The following is a 19,301-nucleotide window of genomic DNA, read 5'->3' as shown; positions in this document are numbered from 1 at the left end:
CACACACATACTGTATATATATATATTCTGCTACAGATCTATCATTTCAAATTCTGCCACAGATCTATAATGGGTGCAATTAGTTCTGACCGGCTCTTGCATACACAGCATGTTTATTTATTTCCTCAGAGTTTAGATACATCAAACACTCATTAAAAGACCACCTCAGGTGGCTTTATTTTAGAAGCTAATTCATTCTGAGCAATGTAAATAAATGAAGAAATATGTTATATAAAATGCCTCCATCTATAATTAGTCTGTACATACGCACTCTGCAGTCAACAGTGCCCATTATGACTGAAATCGATAACCATCGATCCCTGAAATTTCACAGCCTGCTGACTTCCATTATATGTAGATAACAATCTAATTACAGGTTTGTTCGCAGACTCAGGTTAATCGTGATAAATGCACTTGTTCATTAGATGCTGCAGAGAAAAAAATCGGCACTCTTTCTTTTCTCACTGTTTTTCAGGTTACAGTGAACTTTGACAGGAAAAAAGACCACGTGCATTGTGATGACAGAACAATGACAAAATTATGGATGTAAAATACTGGGCCTAGAGCACCAACTGTTATTTACTGTAAAACATAATGTTTGAGTCATATTTTGTCATAATCTGTGTCACGTGAATACCACAGTACAGAGATGACACCAGATGTGGTACTATGGTACTTACTTTGATATATACCATATTACCATTTATATTCATGTTGTTTAGCACTTCAAAGAATACCATGACAACACCATGGTACATCCCTGTGGTACAAAAATACACAGTATTTTCATGTCGCATACTGGAAAAGACATTAACAATTTGTCCAAAAATCATGGCATTAGTGCCATCACCAAATAACCATATTAATATTTTTGGTACTATTAAGTTACTGAAGCTCAGACTTCATACGTTTTACTTTTTTCATACTCTTCTATTCTATTAGACTGTTAATTGACTCCATATCTGACTAATATGGTTTTGACAGTCAGGGGGAAAAATGAGCTCTGAAACGTTTAAGCGGAAGCGTGAAGTCTCACTGGAGGAGAGAGAAAGTGCAAGAGGTCTTGAACATCATTTGGCCCTTTTAATTAGACAGTTCATTTCTCTGCTGGAAATTAAAAGTGGCCATTACTGCTCTTTCTGACACTAACAGGCTCTAAAATGGACACAAAAGTGATAACTACAGCAGAGACTGAACTACTGTGAATGGAGACACATTTTTTTAAAAGCACTATTTTTAACTTGATGTGGTATCTTACAAACACGACGCACATGGTGTCAGATGCTGAAAAAGTAGCGAGACCTGATTCTCTTTCGCCTTTTCTCTCCATCTCTCTATTTTAAGGTGGTAACCTTGTTTATTTTATAAAAAAAATGTTCTCTCTCTCTCTCATCTTCTCTCTGGTTTGAAGCGTTACCAAAGCAGACACCAACATTGAAGAAAGTAAACCAACTCTCACACAAATACAGACAAACACACACACATACTAGAGAACAAGACTGGTCTGAAGACCTAATTCCATTTCCACACATTGCTGTGTCTCCAATTGATTTAGCTTTCCACACTAAGATTCACAACACAAGATTCATATAATGGGATGAGATGGGGGATGGTTGAGGATGAAGGACAAGATGAAATCCTTCAGGCTAGAGAAATATTTTTCTATATTCTCACCATCTGGGTTCGGTATGTCTGCAAGAATCAATGCTCTACAGTACGTCTAAACATTAGCTTATATTTAAAACAAACACACACAGGCGAACATAATATAGAAGAACCGGTGGCTTTTTAAAGTTACCGAATTAACACATGCAAATAATTCAATATGTTTAATGTTATTGTTTAAATGGAATTAAAATGTTTATTCAATTTGTGTTATTGTAACAGTTTCAATAAATGATGGAGAAAGACTCTTTTTATGGGTAATTTCTTTATAAATCAAATCTAGAAAGAACGTTTAACAAAAGTAAAGTCATTTGTAAGCGCATATGTGCCAAAATCATCCCCATTCCTTTTATCCACTACAAAAATATAAATGCAAAAATATTTTTAATCAGTATTTTTTGTCATTTTCCATTAAAAAATATATAAACAGCCTTTTCAGTGAACATTTTTTCTTGTTTTAAGTACATTTAATAAAAGTTAATTGCGTTTATACTTAAAACAAGAAAAATAATTGTTAGTCAAGTAAAAAAACAATCACATCCTGTTGCTTCTTTTTTTTTACAGACAGAAATACTAATTAAGAACATTTGATGTTTATTTTCTCTTTCTTTCTCATTCCTTTAGTGAACTTCCTTCTGTGGCTTCTGTCATGTGTGTAACTCTGTGTCTGTATGAGGAAAGTTCTCAGGAAAGCCCAGTTCCTTTGGTCTGTTTTCAGGCTCTAGGGTGTTTCAGTCTGAGTGTGTATCTGTCTTTGTATTTGTTTGTGCGTGTCTGTGGGGAATAGATTCAAAGATCAACCAGTATGTTGAAGTTCTCCTTGAAGAACACACCATCCTCTCATCCAAGAAGCATGTGTGAATGTGTGTCTTTGTTCACGCAACATACTGCAAACTATGTTTTCAAATCCAATCTTTAGGGCTAATTTTATTTAGTTTCAAGTCGTATTGTGTTACTAAACATCAGATTTCAACGCTACTTGAAGTAGTCAGATATACCAAACAAAATCTGATTTTTGCCTATAAGAAAGTGAAATAGAGTAGCCTAATTCATTGATCCACACCAACAGCATTTCTGTTCATATATTTAAGCTATATCACATGACCACGTGCTGTTGTTTTTGGAACTGTGATATTCTGAGTGTGATTCCTGGTGCTTTCAACAGTTCAACAACCAAGAATTTAATACTCAAATAATACTCAATAAATTTATGACAATATTTCTAGTTACTTCCCCTATTTTTTGCTACGCAAATGGAAATATTGGTTACACTTTTTTTTTTAGGTGTCCTTGTTACAGTGTAATTATACACAGGGGTGCACATAGGTTCCCTTTCAGTCAGTCACGTTCGACGTTACGTCAGTCACTGGTCCGTACGGACAACACTGCAACCGTTGCGTACATCAACCACCAAGGCGGTCTACGCTCCCGTCGCATGTCGCAACTCGCCCGCCGTCTCCTCCTCTGGAGTCAGAAGCATCTGAGGTCGCTTCGCTCCGTTAGCCGAGACGTTTTTCAGCCTGGTTCTCATAAGAGAACCTGGAGATTTGGTTTGGTCCTCACACTGCACATAGTATGACATAGTGTGACCCATTAAATATAACTATAAAATAATTAATTAATTAATTAATAATAGTGATAATATTATTGCATAGCAGCCCGCTAACTTTATTTAGTTAGTTAAAAAAAAATAAAATAATAAACAAAATAATACAGTATGATAATACTATTATATTTGAAAATAAAAAGGGAGTATTAAATACAAATACAATTATTTTATAGTAAACTTTTTAAAAAATGCTAATATTTACTTCCCCCCCCCCCCAATTTCATCCTTTTCAAACTTAAAATCAGCAGGCTTTTATTTTGGCGGGATGCCGGCAAGTAAGAATATGCGCTTCCAGGTTTAGCGCTGCCTATTGAAGAGCTCAGTGAATGAAATGTCACAGTTTTGCATTGTGCTTTGAAAACGGCAGCGGGTAGCCTAGATTTATGCTTTCAATTTGAATAGAAATCTTATACAGTACAGTTTGTCGATCTAAAATGGTAATTGTGCATTAACAGCTGTCATCCAATGTCAGTACGCAAATGCACTGTCAGAACTAATTTACACAGCGCATATTTTATTTTGGTCGCGCATGCGGACCTGCGGACCACTTATGTGCACCCCCGATTATACATATAAGTACTGAGGAATATTTATTAACTACATGTATTTACTATATGGTTAGGGATTGTCTTAGGGTTACTTGCATGTAATTATGCATAATTAATTGTTATTATAACAAAGTTATACACGTTATTATAACGTGTAACAAAGACACCTTAAAATAAAGTGTTACCGAAATATTTCCAAACAAGATGAAAGGAAAAAAGCATTACATCTTCGAGTGACACCCACTTGAGATGAACAATCAGTTTAGTGAATTATTCAATGACTCACTTGTTTTATTCTGAATCAGTGTTTTAAATGAATCCATTTTGTGGATTCAATGACTCATTTGTTCCTTTCCTCATTGAATCAGTGTTTTGAACAAATCAGTTGAGTGTATAAATCAATGACCCAGTAACTAGCTGTCACATAATGGGGTAACAGTTTTAGACAATAAAAAGAGTATAGTATGTTTCATCTGTATCAACAATAGACCATTTTAATTTCATTCCGAACAAGTGTTTATTTCTGTTTTCCTCCAATTCTTTCTTTTTTGATTATATTTTAATATTATTTGCTCCCCTGCCTTTCCTAGTTAAGAGTCTAATCTGAACTCTAAAGCGAACAACTCTGCGCTGTCTGACTGCCCATCCATTAGTGTAAGTTGGGAAGATTTTACTTTATGTTTCATGTTGTGTTACTGTCGTAGAGGCAGCCAAAGCAGATCACTGAACTTTACAGATGTTGAGTGATCCTTAGTGAGGAAATCTGTGACTCACTTGATGATAAATAACAAATGACAGCCCAGAAACTTTGTTCTCAGCTGGGGGGAGTGAAACTGTAGCTTTCATGAACTTCTTCAAACCACAGATCCTCTACTTCACTAGTTGGGAAGAAAAGGGCGTTCACACTTGAATACAATTTAGCAGATTTCGGCTCTTGGCTCTTGTAAATATGTGCTATTTCTCTGTGTCGGTTTCCACGCCATTAACTGCTTTCTCTGTCTATTTTTTCTCTCTCTCGGTCTCCCTAAAGACTCACTGATGCTTCTGTACTAGTTTAATAGAGTCTCCTCTTCGGCTCATTACACAGGTCTGACCAACCTTCTGGCATTTTCTGTTCTGTCTTATTTATGATGGTACATCTGATCATCTGATCTGTGTATGATCAGTCAGACTGAAAGAGTGCATCGCAGTCAAAGGATGAGATTCGACTGCTTTTTTGTCAGAATGTAAATGCCTAAGAACAGTGTGTGTAATGATTGTGAGGTTTCAAAACATCTGTGAGTAATGCATTAAAAGTGTGTTTTCACTGCAGAGCATTCTTTATTAACTTATCCAGAGGCCTAGCATGAAAAACAGCTAGCCAAGCTTTTGTTTGGTCAGCGTTTTGTTAGCTAGTGTAGAGCAAAAGTAACAAAGACAGATGACAGAGGGAGAAAATGACAAATGAGAATGGAAAAAACAGGAAAAGCAAGAAAACGGCTTGGTTTGCACCTGGTTCCCAGCTAAAGGCTGGGAAACACTACACAATTTTTAAAATCTGAGCATATTTTAAAACACTATCATACACTTGCTGACTTTGTAAATAATTACAGAAGAAAATCTGGGCATCATACACTATTGAGATCACACTACCAGACTTTCAATTCATCATGATCACAACAAACTCGCACAGAAACACATTCATTGTTGCTAGAACATGTGTGACAAATGAAAGCAAAAGGCACTGTACAACTGGCTAAAAACTCTGGCTGGATGGAATCAAAGTCTGAAGGTAAAAAATCAGTGTCTGTGCTCATCACACCATACGATTTTATATGAAATTTGTCAAGTCAAATCTGCAGACTGGCTCTGACTTTCGGCAACTAGCGTCAACTTGTCTAGACTGTAAATTGGTACAAAAATCTGGGCAAAAGTTATCTGGTTATGTTCCAATAACATTTGAAAAATGATAAATGTATGTAATGTTTTCTTTTTTTTTTAATTTAAAGAACAATGTTTTGTGCATTTCAAAAGAATATTTTAAAACATTTTGTGATCAGATCGATCTACATTCAGTAGTTAGAAGCTTGTATGAACATCATACTTTGTAGCATAAGTAAATGCACCTTTTTGTTTTATCAACATGCAGCAAACCTCAATGTTCTGAGGTGCAAGTTCTCAATGCAGCTGCAAACCGAACTCAAAAAGTGCTGTAGCTCTCTGCAGGTCTTTACAGCTTCCTGTGAATAACTTCCCTTTGGATACAATACTCAGATCATTGTTTGTCAGCTCTCTCTCCTTCTTTCTGAAAACCCCCTTGTTTTTCACTGGAGCGTTTCCTCTATTTTTGCTGTTACCGCAACCGGTCGATAAATAAGAATCACTTCCTGGTTTGACTGTTGACCTTCAGTGATGAGATCATGGAGCGGTCAGCTGCTAAAGACTCCTGGGAAAACAAAGTGAGGCTGAATGGCTGTGAGACCGAGACCTTTAAAGCTTCAGCGCTCAGTGAGGAGAGAAACTCAAGTTAGATATTCAATAACTGTAAGCTCACAATCTATCATTCTATGCTGCAAATTGCCGCTGAATAGTCAAAATCATGTTTTTTAAATGCTGAAAATTATTTCAAATAATTTAAATAAATAAATAAATTAGAAAAATATTACGATGACATACATATTTTAGAAATAAGGGAAAAAAGACTACAAAACAGACCACAGATGTACACAAACTGTGAGTCAAGACAGTGAGGAGAAAGTTCATAAACAAAAGAATGAGTGCATACAGTACACAGAACATATATTGGCACAGGATTATTAAAAAATACATCTTCTGGGGAAAATCTCAAAAACCTGCAGTTCCTCACTTTCTAAAGTTGAAATGACTTCTGTGAATCGCCTGACTTAGATAAATATGCCAAAGACTCTTCTGAACATTACACTTCATAAAGCCCATATGAAAAATAATCCAGAAAGGCATAATTTACCATATACTTGGCAACGCTCTATTTCACCCTTATGTTCTCTATTCTTTTTTTTCATCTAAGCAGCCTGCTGATGACAAACCAATCCATACAGCGTTTCAAACGAGCTGCGCTTGCTTCATTGAGGGATGGTTAGAACCAAATTACATTAGCATAACTCGCCCTCTGTGTTTCTCTCTTTCTATCTCATTCCCTGCCACCAACTGTGGATAATGCGCTAGCACACACACACACTGACAAACAAAAAAACACTGATGTAAGCTTCTCCTCATAGCTCTTTCTGCTTTCCGCATCTCTGACAACTGACCCACTTCGGTCGCCGTGATTTTGCCAAGTAAGACATGTTCCTGGATCAACATCTTTTGTTGATCCTGGATCAACATTACTGTCCAAAAATATAGACTAAACCCAATCCCTACCCCTAAACCTAACCTTACCCATAATTTATTCCTAAAATCAGTGTGAAATGATAGATGATTTACAAGGGTGTAGAAGCACCTAACCCTGATCGTAAGCCTAAAACAGATATTTCCTGAAAAATGATCCCTCAGTTCTGATTGGTTAATTGGAATGTTGTTCCAGGATCAACAAGGATGTTGATCCAGGAACATGTTGTACTTGGTGAAATCACGTTCACCGACCCACTTCACAGAGGTCAAAAGCGCCAGAGTTCAGCATGTTCTTGATTTCTATGGCTTGCAGGTAAATGACATATTAAATATTTTTATACAGAGGAAAACAAAACATACAAACATGCTTTTGTAAGTAATTAGGGAGAGTACAGGGCAAAAGAAGGATAACTGCCTCCAGAAAAAGCAGGAGGCAAAGATGCAAGATCGGAGAGAAAAAGATTTTATTTTAATTTTAGTTGTTATTCACCATGCAAAATTTATAGCCATGATACCAGGATATTGTGGTTGCCAGGGTGTCGCCAAATAAGTTTGGTCACTTAGAAAAGTGTTACAAGTTACGTGCTGCAGTTTAAAACAAAGGGTTAGGAATGTGTTTAATTTCATGAGCAATAATTATAGTGATTCTTGCCTTAAAAGCACATTTCTTTTGTTCGTCTGACAACTTAATTTTGGCATAATGAAAATATGAATTGTTTTTACATACTTCTAAAAAACTAGCGTGTTGTCCTGTCATACACTGTCATTAAGAGCTTTGTCAAGGACGTACTGTTATTATGTCCTCTCTCTCTCTCCCACATTCATGCACTCTACAACCCCTGATTACACTACACACCATGTCATTAATTTTAGCTAGAAGACAGAAGAAATAATTGAAGGCTCTGAGAGGAGTAATTTGTAACAGATGGAAAGTTCACAAGTGATTCCACAAGTGAATCCATAATTGAATGTGGCACTGTATACCTCATCTCCAAGTTTCCCCCTTTCATTGTTTGCTCCATCTCTTACTCTCAATCTTTCTAACCTTGTGTATTGTTCGACTGTTCTATAGAGCAACAAACAATCAAGGTAAAAGACAGCCTACCTCCACAACAATACATATTGTGTGGAATGTTTAATAACAGAAGAAGCCTATATGAAAGACCGTTTAAATTCTACAATACCTCACACCTTCACCTTACAGCCACAATAAATAAATAAAAACATGAAAAGAAATAATAATAATAGAAATAATAATAACAATAATAATATGGATGATGATGATAATGATAATAATAATAATATAAAAAATAAAACAATAAAAAATGCATGGAAATATAATAACAAATATCGATGATGATAATAATAATAATAAATTTGAGTCACTTTAGATTTATTAATAAAAACAAACAAATAAATAATATGTATGCAAAAAAAGAACAACAACATTAATAGCAATATTTTCCATTTGTCTTCATATAACACTTACAATTATTTTATTTTTATACTTATTTTTTTCAGCCAACTGAATAAAACAAGCTGCAATAAGTTTACAGAGGACTCAATGCATTTGTGATTACATGTAAAATAAAAAGTAAGTAAATTAAGTCCGATAACATTGTTTTTCCCTTCCACCAGTGTTTGCCGCATTGCTGACTGTATCTGTCAGACACAATCGATCATCATCTTCGACCTGTTATCACTTATAAAATATGATGAATTATATTCATTATCTAGCATTACCTTACAACTCACACGATACCTCATGTAACTTGAAATCTTTGACATTTACTTCATCTTATTTAACATTTAATTAAATATTAATTTTTAGCTCTAATATAATCTGCAAAGTGTGAGTTTTTTAAAGAGAGGTCCACTGTCAAAGACTTTAAAAACAGCTGCTTTAGAAAAACACTTGTTTCTAATTCATCTCTGGCCTGATGTTTAAAGGTCACTTCAGGTGTGTGCATTTTAGTGTGCGATTGTGTCAGGTGTTGAAGGACTCCCTCCTCATTATCCTCACCTTCAGAAGCATCACAGGGCCAGTCTAATAGTCCTCTGGTAATAGTGTGGACTCAGTTCATTTGTTTTACTTCAGCTTGACGCCTAACATCTGAGTCAATAATGCCATTCTCACACAAACAAGCACACTCTTCCCTGTCCATTCATGGACACTGAGTCTAAGTTTCTATAGAAATGTTAGCAGTCGTCACAGTAATGACATGTTTTGTGAGCTTGGCTAAGCTCCTTCCTGTTTGGCTGAATAAAAGGAAGCCTTTCAATGGCACACGTTCCGTCGCTTCTTCAGTAACAGCTGTTTGTGTCGACCAGAATAAGCTCTAAATCTTCCTACAATCTTCCTTCATTTAACGTCCTGTGGACTTTGATCAATTCGGTGTCTGGGATGTTGACTCTAACGTCATTATCAAGATTTACAGTCTAAAAGAGGCAGAACACTTCAGTAAAACCTACAAATGAAAAAAAAGTGACTGACAGCTAACTGAAAGTAGGGATGCTACGAGCTACATTTTTCAGTAGCGTGAAAGTAGCTCATCAAAATAGTGCAGATTTTCCAGTAACAAGCTATTTTTACAAGCACAACATTGTTGTTTTTTATGTCACATATTGCTCACGCAGCCTTACAACAGAGCGAACAGCGGCAATAATCAAACGCACTCTCTCAGAAAGTGTGTCTCGCTCTCTCTCAAGTACCGCTGGGAAGTCCAATTAATTTTAGCAAATTAGTTTGTTTCGGACGTTGCATTACAATGAACTGGCTCCAAAAATGAATTCATCCTTTCATGTCACAGAGTAATAGTTTTTCCAGTCACTGTGGAGCATTGTTCATCTTTTAGTTGTTAAATACTGCTGTTCGGCATTTCATTGATAGAGACATTTGTAACATTTTTTATTGATAGGGAACGGTGAAAAAAAAGAAAAAGAGCATATAACAGTACTTCATACAACTCCAGTCAATTAATTAATTAATGTCTTGTAAAGCGAAAAACTGCGTGTTTATAAGAAACAAATCCATCATTAAGGCATTTTAACTTGAAACCATAATTTTAATAACTATCCATAATGATGCTTCCTCCAGTGAAAAAGTCCATCCCCTGTTGTCTTCTTACATCAAAATCATATTTGTTTAGAACTGTTTTGGACTGTTTTCACTTGTAAACAGTGCTTGATCTGTGCATATGTCTCTCCTTACTCAGATGAGACCATTTTTTAACTGGAGAAAACAATATTATGGATAGAGAACTCATATGAAGTTAAAAATAATGGATTAGTCTAAATAATGGATTTCTTTCTCACAAACATGCCGTTTATTTGACATTAATTAATTGACTGGTGTCGTGTGGATTACTTGTGGATTATTGTAAAGTTTTTATCAGCTGTTTGGACTCTCATTCTGACGGCACCCATTCACTGCAGAGAATCCATTGGTGAGCAAGTGATGTAATGCTAAACATTGTTTTGACGAAGAAAAAAAAATATGGCCTGAGGGTGAGTACATTTTAAGAAAATGTTCATTTTCGGGTGCATAATGAACCAAGTTATGCTTTATAACTTGTAGTACTACTTTTTAAAAGGAATAGCTCAAACTTCTTTTTAATTTTGAGTAGCTTGCTATAGCTTAAAATTAATTTCCCAGTCATGCTAAATGATCTTGTTTAAGGAGGCCTAAAAACATCATACACATGCTCTCACTGTGTCTGGCTTTTTGATACAGACTTTATGGTAAGTGTTTTTTGTCTCAGTCTTGAGAGGAACATGGCCCTTAAGAGAATTCAGCAAATTAAGCTGCAACTTCACTGGGCAGCTGCTGATTAGAGTCTATCAGCGTTACAGCATTCTCTTCAAGTCGCTGACAGTCAGCTCTGAAGCCTCAGTCGCCATCGCACACAGCCCTAAGCCATTTATTTTGGAAATCCTTTGGATGAGCAATCAAAGGTGGCAGTGCTTTCCTGTTCGTTATGAGTTAAACAGAGTTCAAGGCTGTTGTTTGGTCTGTGTTATATAGCTGATCTGTGCTTAGAGAATACAGGGAGGAGAAGTCCATAGAGTAAAACAACAATGATTATCAAATTCATCAGAAATGAGTTCAGGATGAGGCTAGATGAAATTCAGAGAAAGATGGGAACTATCAAAGCTTTTTTATCAAATGCATTGTCAAAGCAGCTAGAGTGAATAAATTAGATCCTCGGTTTTATTGTGGCTTGAAAAGATACACGCAGGCTGTTTTATTTGTCGAGGACTTGCCACTTGTTCATCTGTCATTAATATGCAGTGAATCACTTTGCATGTGTAGGAAAGCTTTCAAGATCTGACACTTCTTTGTAAAAAGGCTCATATTAAACACTGTGGAGTTGCACTGGATTTCAAAATCCATGCAAATATGTTTGTATGGTAGTGTCTTGATTGTTATGATTACTGTGATGATGTGCACACAAAGCTGCATGGTCCTTCTAGAGAAATGAGTGTCTGTCCTCTGGGTTGGGCTTTTTTATATCTGGATGAGTGAAGTTTTTTGTTGTGTTTTTGCTGTGGGAAAGAAGTTAGATATTCAATAACTGTAAGCTCACAATCTATCATTCTATGCTGCAAATTGCCGCTGAATAGTCAAAATCATGTTTTTTAAATGCTGAAAATTATTTCAAATAATTTAAATAAATAAATAAATTAGAAAAATATTACGATGACATACATATTTTAGAAATAAGGGAAAAAAGACTACAAAACAGACCACAGATGTACACAAACTGTGAGTCAAGACAGTGAGGAGAAAGTTCATAAACAAAAGAATGAGTGCATACAGTACACAGAACATATATTGGCACAGGATTATTAAAAAATACATCTTCTGGGGAAAATCTCAAAAACCTGCAGTTCCTCACTTTCTAAAGTTGAAATGACTTCTGTGAATCGCCTGACTTAGATAAATATGCCAAAGACTCTTCTGAACATTACACTTCATAAAGCCCATATGAAAAATAATCCAGAAAGGCATAATTTACCATATACTTGGCAACGCTCTATTTCACCCTTATGTTCTCTATTCTTTTTTTTCATCTAAGCAGCCTGCTGATGACAAACCAATCCATACAGCGTTTCAAACGAGCTGCGCTTGCTTCATTGAGGGATGGTTAGAACCAAATTACATTAGCATAACTCGCCCTCTGTGTTTCTCTCTTTCTATCTCATTCCCTGCCACCAACTGTGGATAATGCGCTAGCACACACACACACTGACAAACAAAAAAACACTGATGTAAGCTTCTCCTCATAGCTCTTTCTGCTTTCCGCATCTCTGACAACTGACCCACTTCGGTCGCCGTGATTTTGCCAAGTAAGACATGTTCCTGGATCAACATCTTTTGTTGATCCTGGATCAACATTACTGTCCAAAAATATAGACTAAACCCAATCCCTACCCCTAAACCTAACCTTACCCATAATTTATTCCTAAAATCAGTGTGAAATGATAGATGATTAACAAGGGTGTAGAAGCACCTAACCCTGATCGTAAGCCTAAAACAGATATTTCCTGAAAAATGATCCCTCAGTTCTGATTGGTTAATTGGAATGTTGTTCCAGGATCAACAAGGATGTTGATCCAGGAACATGTTGTACTTGGTGAAATCACGTTCACCGACCCACTTCACAGAGGTCAAAAGCGCCAGAGTTCAGCATGTTCTTGATTTCTATGGCTTGCAGGTAAATGACATATTAAATATTTTTATACAGAGGAAAACAAAACATACAAACATGCTTTTGTAAGTAATTAGGGAGAGTACAGGGCAAAAGAAGGATAACTGCCTCCAGAAAAAGCAGGAGGCAAAGATGCAAGATCGGAGAGAAAAAGATTTTATTTTAATTTTAGTTGTTATTCACCATGCAAAATTTATAGCCATGATACCAGGATATTGTGGTTGCCAGGGTGTCGCCAAATAAGTTTGGTCACTTAGAAAAGTGTTACAAGTTACGTGCTGCAGTTTAAAACAAAGGGTTAGGAATGTGTTTAATTTCATGAGCAATAATTATAGTGATTCTTGCCTTAAAAGCACATTTCTTTTGTTCGTCTGACAACTTAATTTTGGCATAATGAAAATATGAATTGTTTTTACATACTTCTAAAAAACTAGCGTGTTGTCCTGTCATACACTGTCATTAAGAGCTTTGTCAAGGACGTACTGTTATTATGTCCTCTCTCTCTCTCCCACATTCATGCACTCTACAACCCCTGATTACACTACACACCATGTCATTAATTTTAGCTAGAAGACAGAAGAAATAATTGAAGGCTCTGAGAGGAGTAATTTGTAACAGATGGAAAGTTCACAAGTGATTCCACAAGTGAATCCATAATTGAATGTGGCACTGTATACCTCATCTCCAAGTTTCCCCCTTTCATTGTTTGCTCCATCTCTTACTCTCAATCTTTCTAACCTTGTGTATTGTTCGACTGTTCTATAGAGCAACAAACAATCAAGGTAAAAGACAGCCTACCTCCACAACAATACATATTGTGTGGAATGTTTAATAACAGAAGAAGCCTATATGAAAGACCGTTTAAATTCTACAATACCTCACACCTTCACCTTACAGCCACAATAAATAAATAAAAACATGAAAAGAAATAATAATAATAGAAATAATAATAACAATAATAATATGGATGATGATGATAATGATAATAATAATAATATAAAAAATAAAACAATAAAAAATGCATGGAAATATAATAACAAATATCGATGATGATAATAATAATAATAAATTTGAGTCACTTTAGATTTATTAATAAAAACAAACAAATAAATAATATGTATGCAAAAAAAGAACAACAACATTAATAGCAATATTTTCCATTTGTCTTCATATAACACTTACAATTATTTTATTTTTATACTTATTTTTTTCAGCCAACTGAATAAAACAAGCTGCAATAAGTTTACAGAGGACTCAATGCATTTGTGATTACATGTAAAATAAAAAGTAAGTAAATTAAGTCCGATAACATTGTTTTTCCCTTCCACCAGTGTTTGCCGCATTGCTGACTGTATCTGTCAGACACAATCGATCATCATCTTCGACCTGTTATCACTTATAAAATATGATGAATTATATTCATTATCTAGCATTACCTTACAACTCACACGATACCTCATGTAACTTGAAATCTTTGACATTTACTTCATCTTATTTAACATTTAATTAAATATTAATTTTTAGCTCTAATATAATCTGCAAAGTGTGAGTTTTTTAAAGAGAGGTCCACTGTCAAAGACTTTAAAAACAGCTGCTTTAGAAAAACACTTGTTTCTAATTCATCTCTGGCCTGATGTTTAAAGGTCACTTCAGGTGTGTGCATTTTAGTGTGCGATTGTGTCAGGTGTTGAAGGACTCCCTCCTCATTATCCTCACCTTCAGAAGCATCACAGGGCCAGTCTAATAGTCCTCTGGTAATAGTGTGGACTCAGTTCATTTGTTTTACTTCAGCTTGACGCCTAACATCTGAGTCAATAATGCCATTCTCACACAAACAAGCACACTCTTCCCTGTCCATTCATGGACACTGAGTCTAAGTTTCTATAGAAATGTTAGCAGTCGTCACAGTAATGACATGTTTTGTGAGCTTGGCTAAGCTCCTTCCTGTTTGGCTGAATAAAAGGAAGCCTTTCAATGGCACACGTTCCGTCGCTTCTTCAGTAACAGCTGTTTGTGTCGACCAGAATAAGCTCTAAATCTTCCTACAATCTTCCTTCATTTAACGTCCTGTGGACTTTGATCAATTCGGTGTCTGGGATGTTGACTCTAACGTCATTATCAAGATTTACAGTCTAAAAGAGGCAGAACACTTCAGTAAAACCTACAAATGAAAAAAAAGTGACTGACAGCTAACTGAAAGTAGGGATGCTACGAGCTACATTTTTCAGTAGCGTGAAAGTAGCTCATCAAAATAGTGCAGATTTTCCAGTAACAAACAAGCACAACAAGCACAACATTGTTGTTTTTTATGTCACATATTGCTCACGCAGCCTTACAACAGAGCGAATAATCAAACTAATCAAACGCACTCTCTCAGAAAGTGTGTCTCGCTCTCTCTCAAGTACCGCTGGGAAGTCCAATTAATTTTAGCAAATTAGTTTGTTTCGGACGTTGCATTACAATGAACTGGCTCCAAAAATGAATTCATCCTTTCATGTCACAGAGTAATAGTTTTTCCAGTCACTGTGGAGCATTGTTCATCTTTTAGTTGTTAAATACTGCTGTTCGGCATTTCATTGATAGAGACATTTGTAACATTTTTTATTGATAGGGAACGGTGAAAAAAAAGAAAAAGAGCATATAACAGTACTTCATACAACTCCAGTCAATTAATTAATTAATGTCTTGTAAAGCGAAAAACTGCGTGTTTATAAGAAACAAATCCATCATTAAGGCATTTTAACTTGAAACCATAATTTTAATAACTATCCATAATGATGCTTCCTCCAGTGAAAAAGTCCATCCCCTGTTGTCTTCTTACATCAAAATCATATTTGTTTAGAACTGTTTTGGACTGTTTTCACTTGTAAACAGTGCTTGATCTGTGCATATGTCTCTCCTTACTCAGATGAGACCATTTTTTAACTGGAGAAAACAATATTATGGATAGAGAACTCATATGAAGTTAAAAATAATGGATTAGTCTAAATAATGGATTTCTTTCTCACAAACATGCCGTTTATTTGACATTAATTAATTGACTGGTGTCGTGTGGATTACTTGTGGATTATTGTAAAGTTTTTATCAGCTGTTTGGACTCTCATTCTGACGGCACCCATTCACTGCAGAGAATCCATTGGTGAGCAAGTGATGTAATGCTAAACATTGTTTTGACGAAGAAAAAAAAATATGGCCTGAGGGTGAGTACATTTTAAGAAAATGTTCATTTTCGGGTGCATAATGAACCAAGTTATGCTTTATAACTTGTAGTACTACTTTTTAAAAGGAATAGCTCAAACTTCTTTTTAATTTTGAGTAGCTTGCTATAGCTTAAAATTAATTTCCCAGTCATGCTAAATGATCTTGTTTAAGGAGGCCTAAAAACATCATACACATGCTCTCACTGTGTCTGGCTTTTTGATACAGACTTTATGGTAAGTGTTTTTTGTCTCAGTCTTGAGAGGAACATGGCCCTTAAGAGAATTCAGCAAATTAAGCTGCAACTTCACTGGGCAGCTGCTGATTAGAGTCTATCAGCGTTACAGCATTCTCTTCAAGTCGCTGACAGTCAGCTCTGAAGCCTCAGTCGCCATCGCACACAGCCCTAAGCCATTTATTTTGGAAATCCTTTGGATGAGCAATCAAAGGTGGCAGTGCTTTCCTGTTCGTTATGAGTTAAACAGAGTTCAAGGCTGTTGTTTGGTCTGTGTTATATAGCTGATCTGTGCTTAGAGAATACAGGGAGGAGAAGTCCATAGAGTAAAACAACAATGATTATCAAATTCATCAGAAATGAGTTCAGGATGAGGCTAGATGAAATTCAGAGAAAGATGGGAACTATCAAAGCTTTTTTATCAAATGCATTGTCAAAGCAGCTAGAGTGAATAAATTAGATCCTCGGTTTTATTGTGGCTTGAAAAGATACACGCAGGCTGTTTTATTTGTCGAGGACTTGCCACTTGTTCATCTGTCATTAATATGCAGTGAATCACTTTGCATGTGTAGGAAAGCTTTCAAGATCTGACACTTCTTTGTAAAAAGGCTCATATTAAACACTGTGGAGTTGCACTGGATTTCAAAATCCATGCAAATATGTTTGTATGGTAGTGTCTTGATTGTTATGATTACTGTGATGATGTGCACACAAAGCTGCATGGTCCTTCTAGAGAAATGAGTGTCTGTCCTCTGGGTTGGGCTTTTTTATATCTGGATGAGTGAAGTTTTTTGTTGTGTTTTTGCTGTGGGAAAGAGTTGAACTAGAGAAGGTCAGTGTGTATCAGACGTCCCTGGACACTCGAGTTTCATTGTTGGCTCGTCGGTTCTTTTTTTCTGTCTGTCTCTATTTCTCTGTTCTTTTCCATACAGAAATGTAATATATGACATATATTGCCCTATATTAGTGCCACATATGTTACCTATTAAGCAATATCCTCTAGATATACTGTATGAAGATGTTTTATAGCATATTTAACATTTCCACTGTAAAATTTGTAAATGTATACATATGTTAATAATATCTACTGTATATGCATAAGGAAGTATAAATATATACATATATTACATTTGCGTATGGGCTGATTGACCACACGTATCTTTCAGATCCATTTAAGAACATAGGCTACAATTTCACATACTGCTAAAAGTGTATATGATTTATAATTCTGCTGAACTGAAATGCTGAACTGTTCTCAAACTATTTTGTTCAGTTTCATTCTGAATAGTGCATAACCTTGGTAAAAGACACAGAAGAAGTGAAAGAGAGAGAAAAACCTAGACATTTATGTTTTCAGCTGCTTAATGTTTCAAACTGTTGAGTTTCACTCTGCTTGAGTGCCCCTTACTACATTAGTCGTTTACTGCATTAGCCCATTTTTTATGTATTGCAATATTAAATATATTTTTTATCCACATAAGGAAGTCTTACATCATGGTGACATTAATTGTGTGTGTGTTGGTCAGTAATGCTAAAAAAACCTGTGCTGCCTGCTCTTTTCCATGCTGTTCCAATGAATATGAACTGGCACTTTTAAGCTTCACAAAGGACACAAAAGCACCATGAACGTATCATGAAAGTAATTTATACGACTTATGCATTATATTCACATTCTTCTAAGTGATGTGAGTAAATTATGACAGAATTTTCATTTTTGGGTGAACTATCCCTTTAAGTTACTTTAATGTGTTTTGTTTTGTTGAGACAGGATCTGCATTCAGTGATCCTGCTAGAGCTAGATCATGTGGTTTTGTAAAAACTCTGTGTGTCTGATCATGTGTGTGGAGATTTGAGAGTCAAGAGTGTTGTGAGAGAGACTTACTGGTTCTTTTCCACAGATAAAATCAGCTGTTGTCCTTCTGCTTGGATCAGGATGCGCAGCGAAGCAGGAGGCGTCTAAATAAATGAAAAACAAAACAATCACTTCATGTCCTGTTTTCCTATTTCAACCAATTTTCTCTAAACGCTGCACCTTCCCCATTGAAACAGACACACATACACATACAGCACACACAGCCTTCACACCTTTGAACGACTCAGGATTTGATCCAGCACACCAGACAGAGCCACAGAGCCAAAAGAAAGCCTTCCAACTGTCATTTTACACATAATAATGTGTCAAGCACTCTGCACAGGGCCAAGACAGATGTGTTCATGTACAGCCACTGCATCTTTATTCGCACGACTCATTCAAAGACATGGGGAATATGAACTGAACTGCGCACACAAATATTATTTAAACATAAACTGCTTCACGAGAAATAACAAAAACCCGGCTAGCAGCAAGGCCAGAAATGTTCAAGTGAGTGGATCTTGGTGAATTGGGGTGGACCTCTATGTTGTACCTGTTCACAGTGTTCTTTCAATGTAAATGTTTTATATTTCTTTTGTTTGCCTATATGAGACAATGTACTGTATGCCGCTTTTTCACAGCCTAATGTTCAGCTGCCCAGTTAAGTTGTAAATCTGATGGGGTACTTTCTCACAGTTTTTTCTGTGTTTATGTTCAAATATGTGTTTACTTAAAGGGGTCATATGATGCGATTTCAATTTTTCCTTTCTCTTTGGAGTGTTACAAGCTCTTGGTGCATAAAGAAGATCTGTATAGTTGCAAAGACTAAAATCTCAAATCCAAAGAGATATTCTTTATTAAAGTTAAGAGTCAACCACGCCTACCTAAAACGGCTCGATCTAACAAGCCCCCACATATCTACGTCACGATGTGGAAAGATTTGCATAACACCGCCCAAATGTTCACGCAAAGAAAGAAGGTGTAACTTTTATTCTCGCTGTTGCCGCCGCCGCCATGTTGTGGAGTCGCTGTGTGCTTCGTTGTGAAAGCGAAACTACTTTGTTTGGCCTTCCAAAAACGACACGACTAGAAATCAGTGGTTAAGTTGTATTTACAACACTGTTCCAGAACA

At 35.9% G+C, this 19,301-nt stretch overlaps 1 protein-coding gene across 3 annotated transcripts in view; it reads right to left on the bottom strand.

The window, feature by feature from the left end:
• The window catches only part of adam12b (ADAM metallopeptidase domain 12b), a 113,447-nt gene that overhangs the window by 61,635 nt on the left and 32,511 nt on the right, over positions 1-19,301 (bottom strand). For all 3 annotated transcript variants that reach the window (XM_016498610.1, XM_016498609.1, XM_016498611.1), the window contains one exon: positions 18,200-18,273. In XM_016498610.1, coding sequence (XP_016354096.1) covers positions 18,200-18,273 — 74 coding nt within the window. The remainder of the gene's footprint in view (positions 1-18,199; positions 18,274-19,301) is intronic.

This window comes from Sinocyclocheilus anshuiensis, unplaced genomic scaffold (assembly GCF_001515605.1).
Source record: "Sinocyclocheilus anshuiensis isolate Anshui unplaced genomic scaffold, SAMN03320099.WGS_v1.1 scaffold446, whole genome shotgun sequence".
NCBI lineage: Eukaryota > Metazoa > Chordata > Actinopteri > Cypriniformes > Cyprinidae > Sinocyclocheilus > Sinocyclocheilus anshuiensis.
This window is presented reverse-complemented; position numbering and strand designations above follow the sequence as displayed.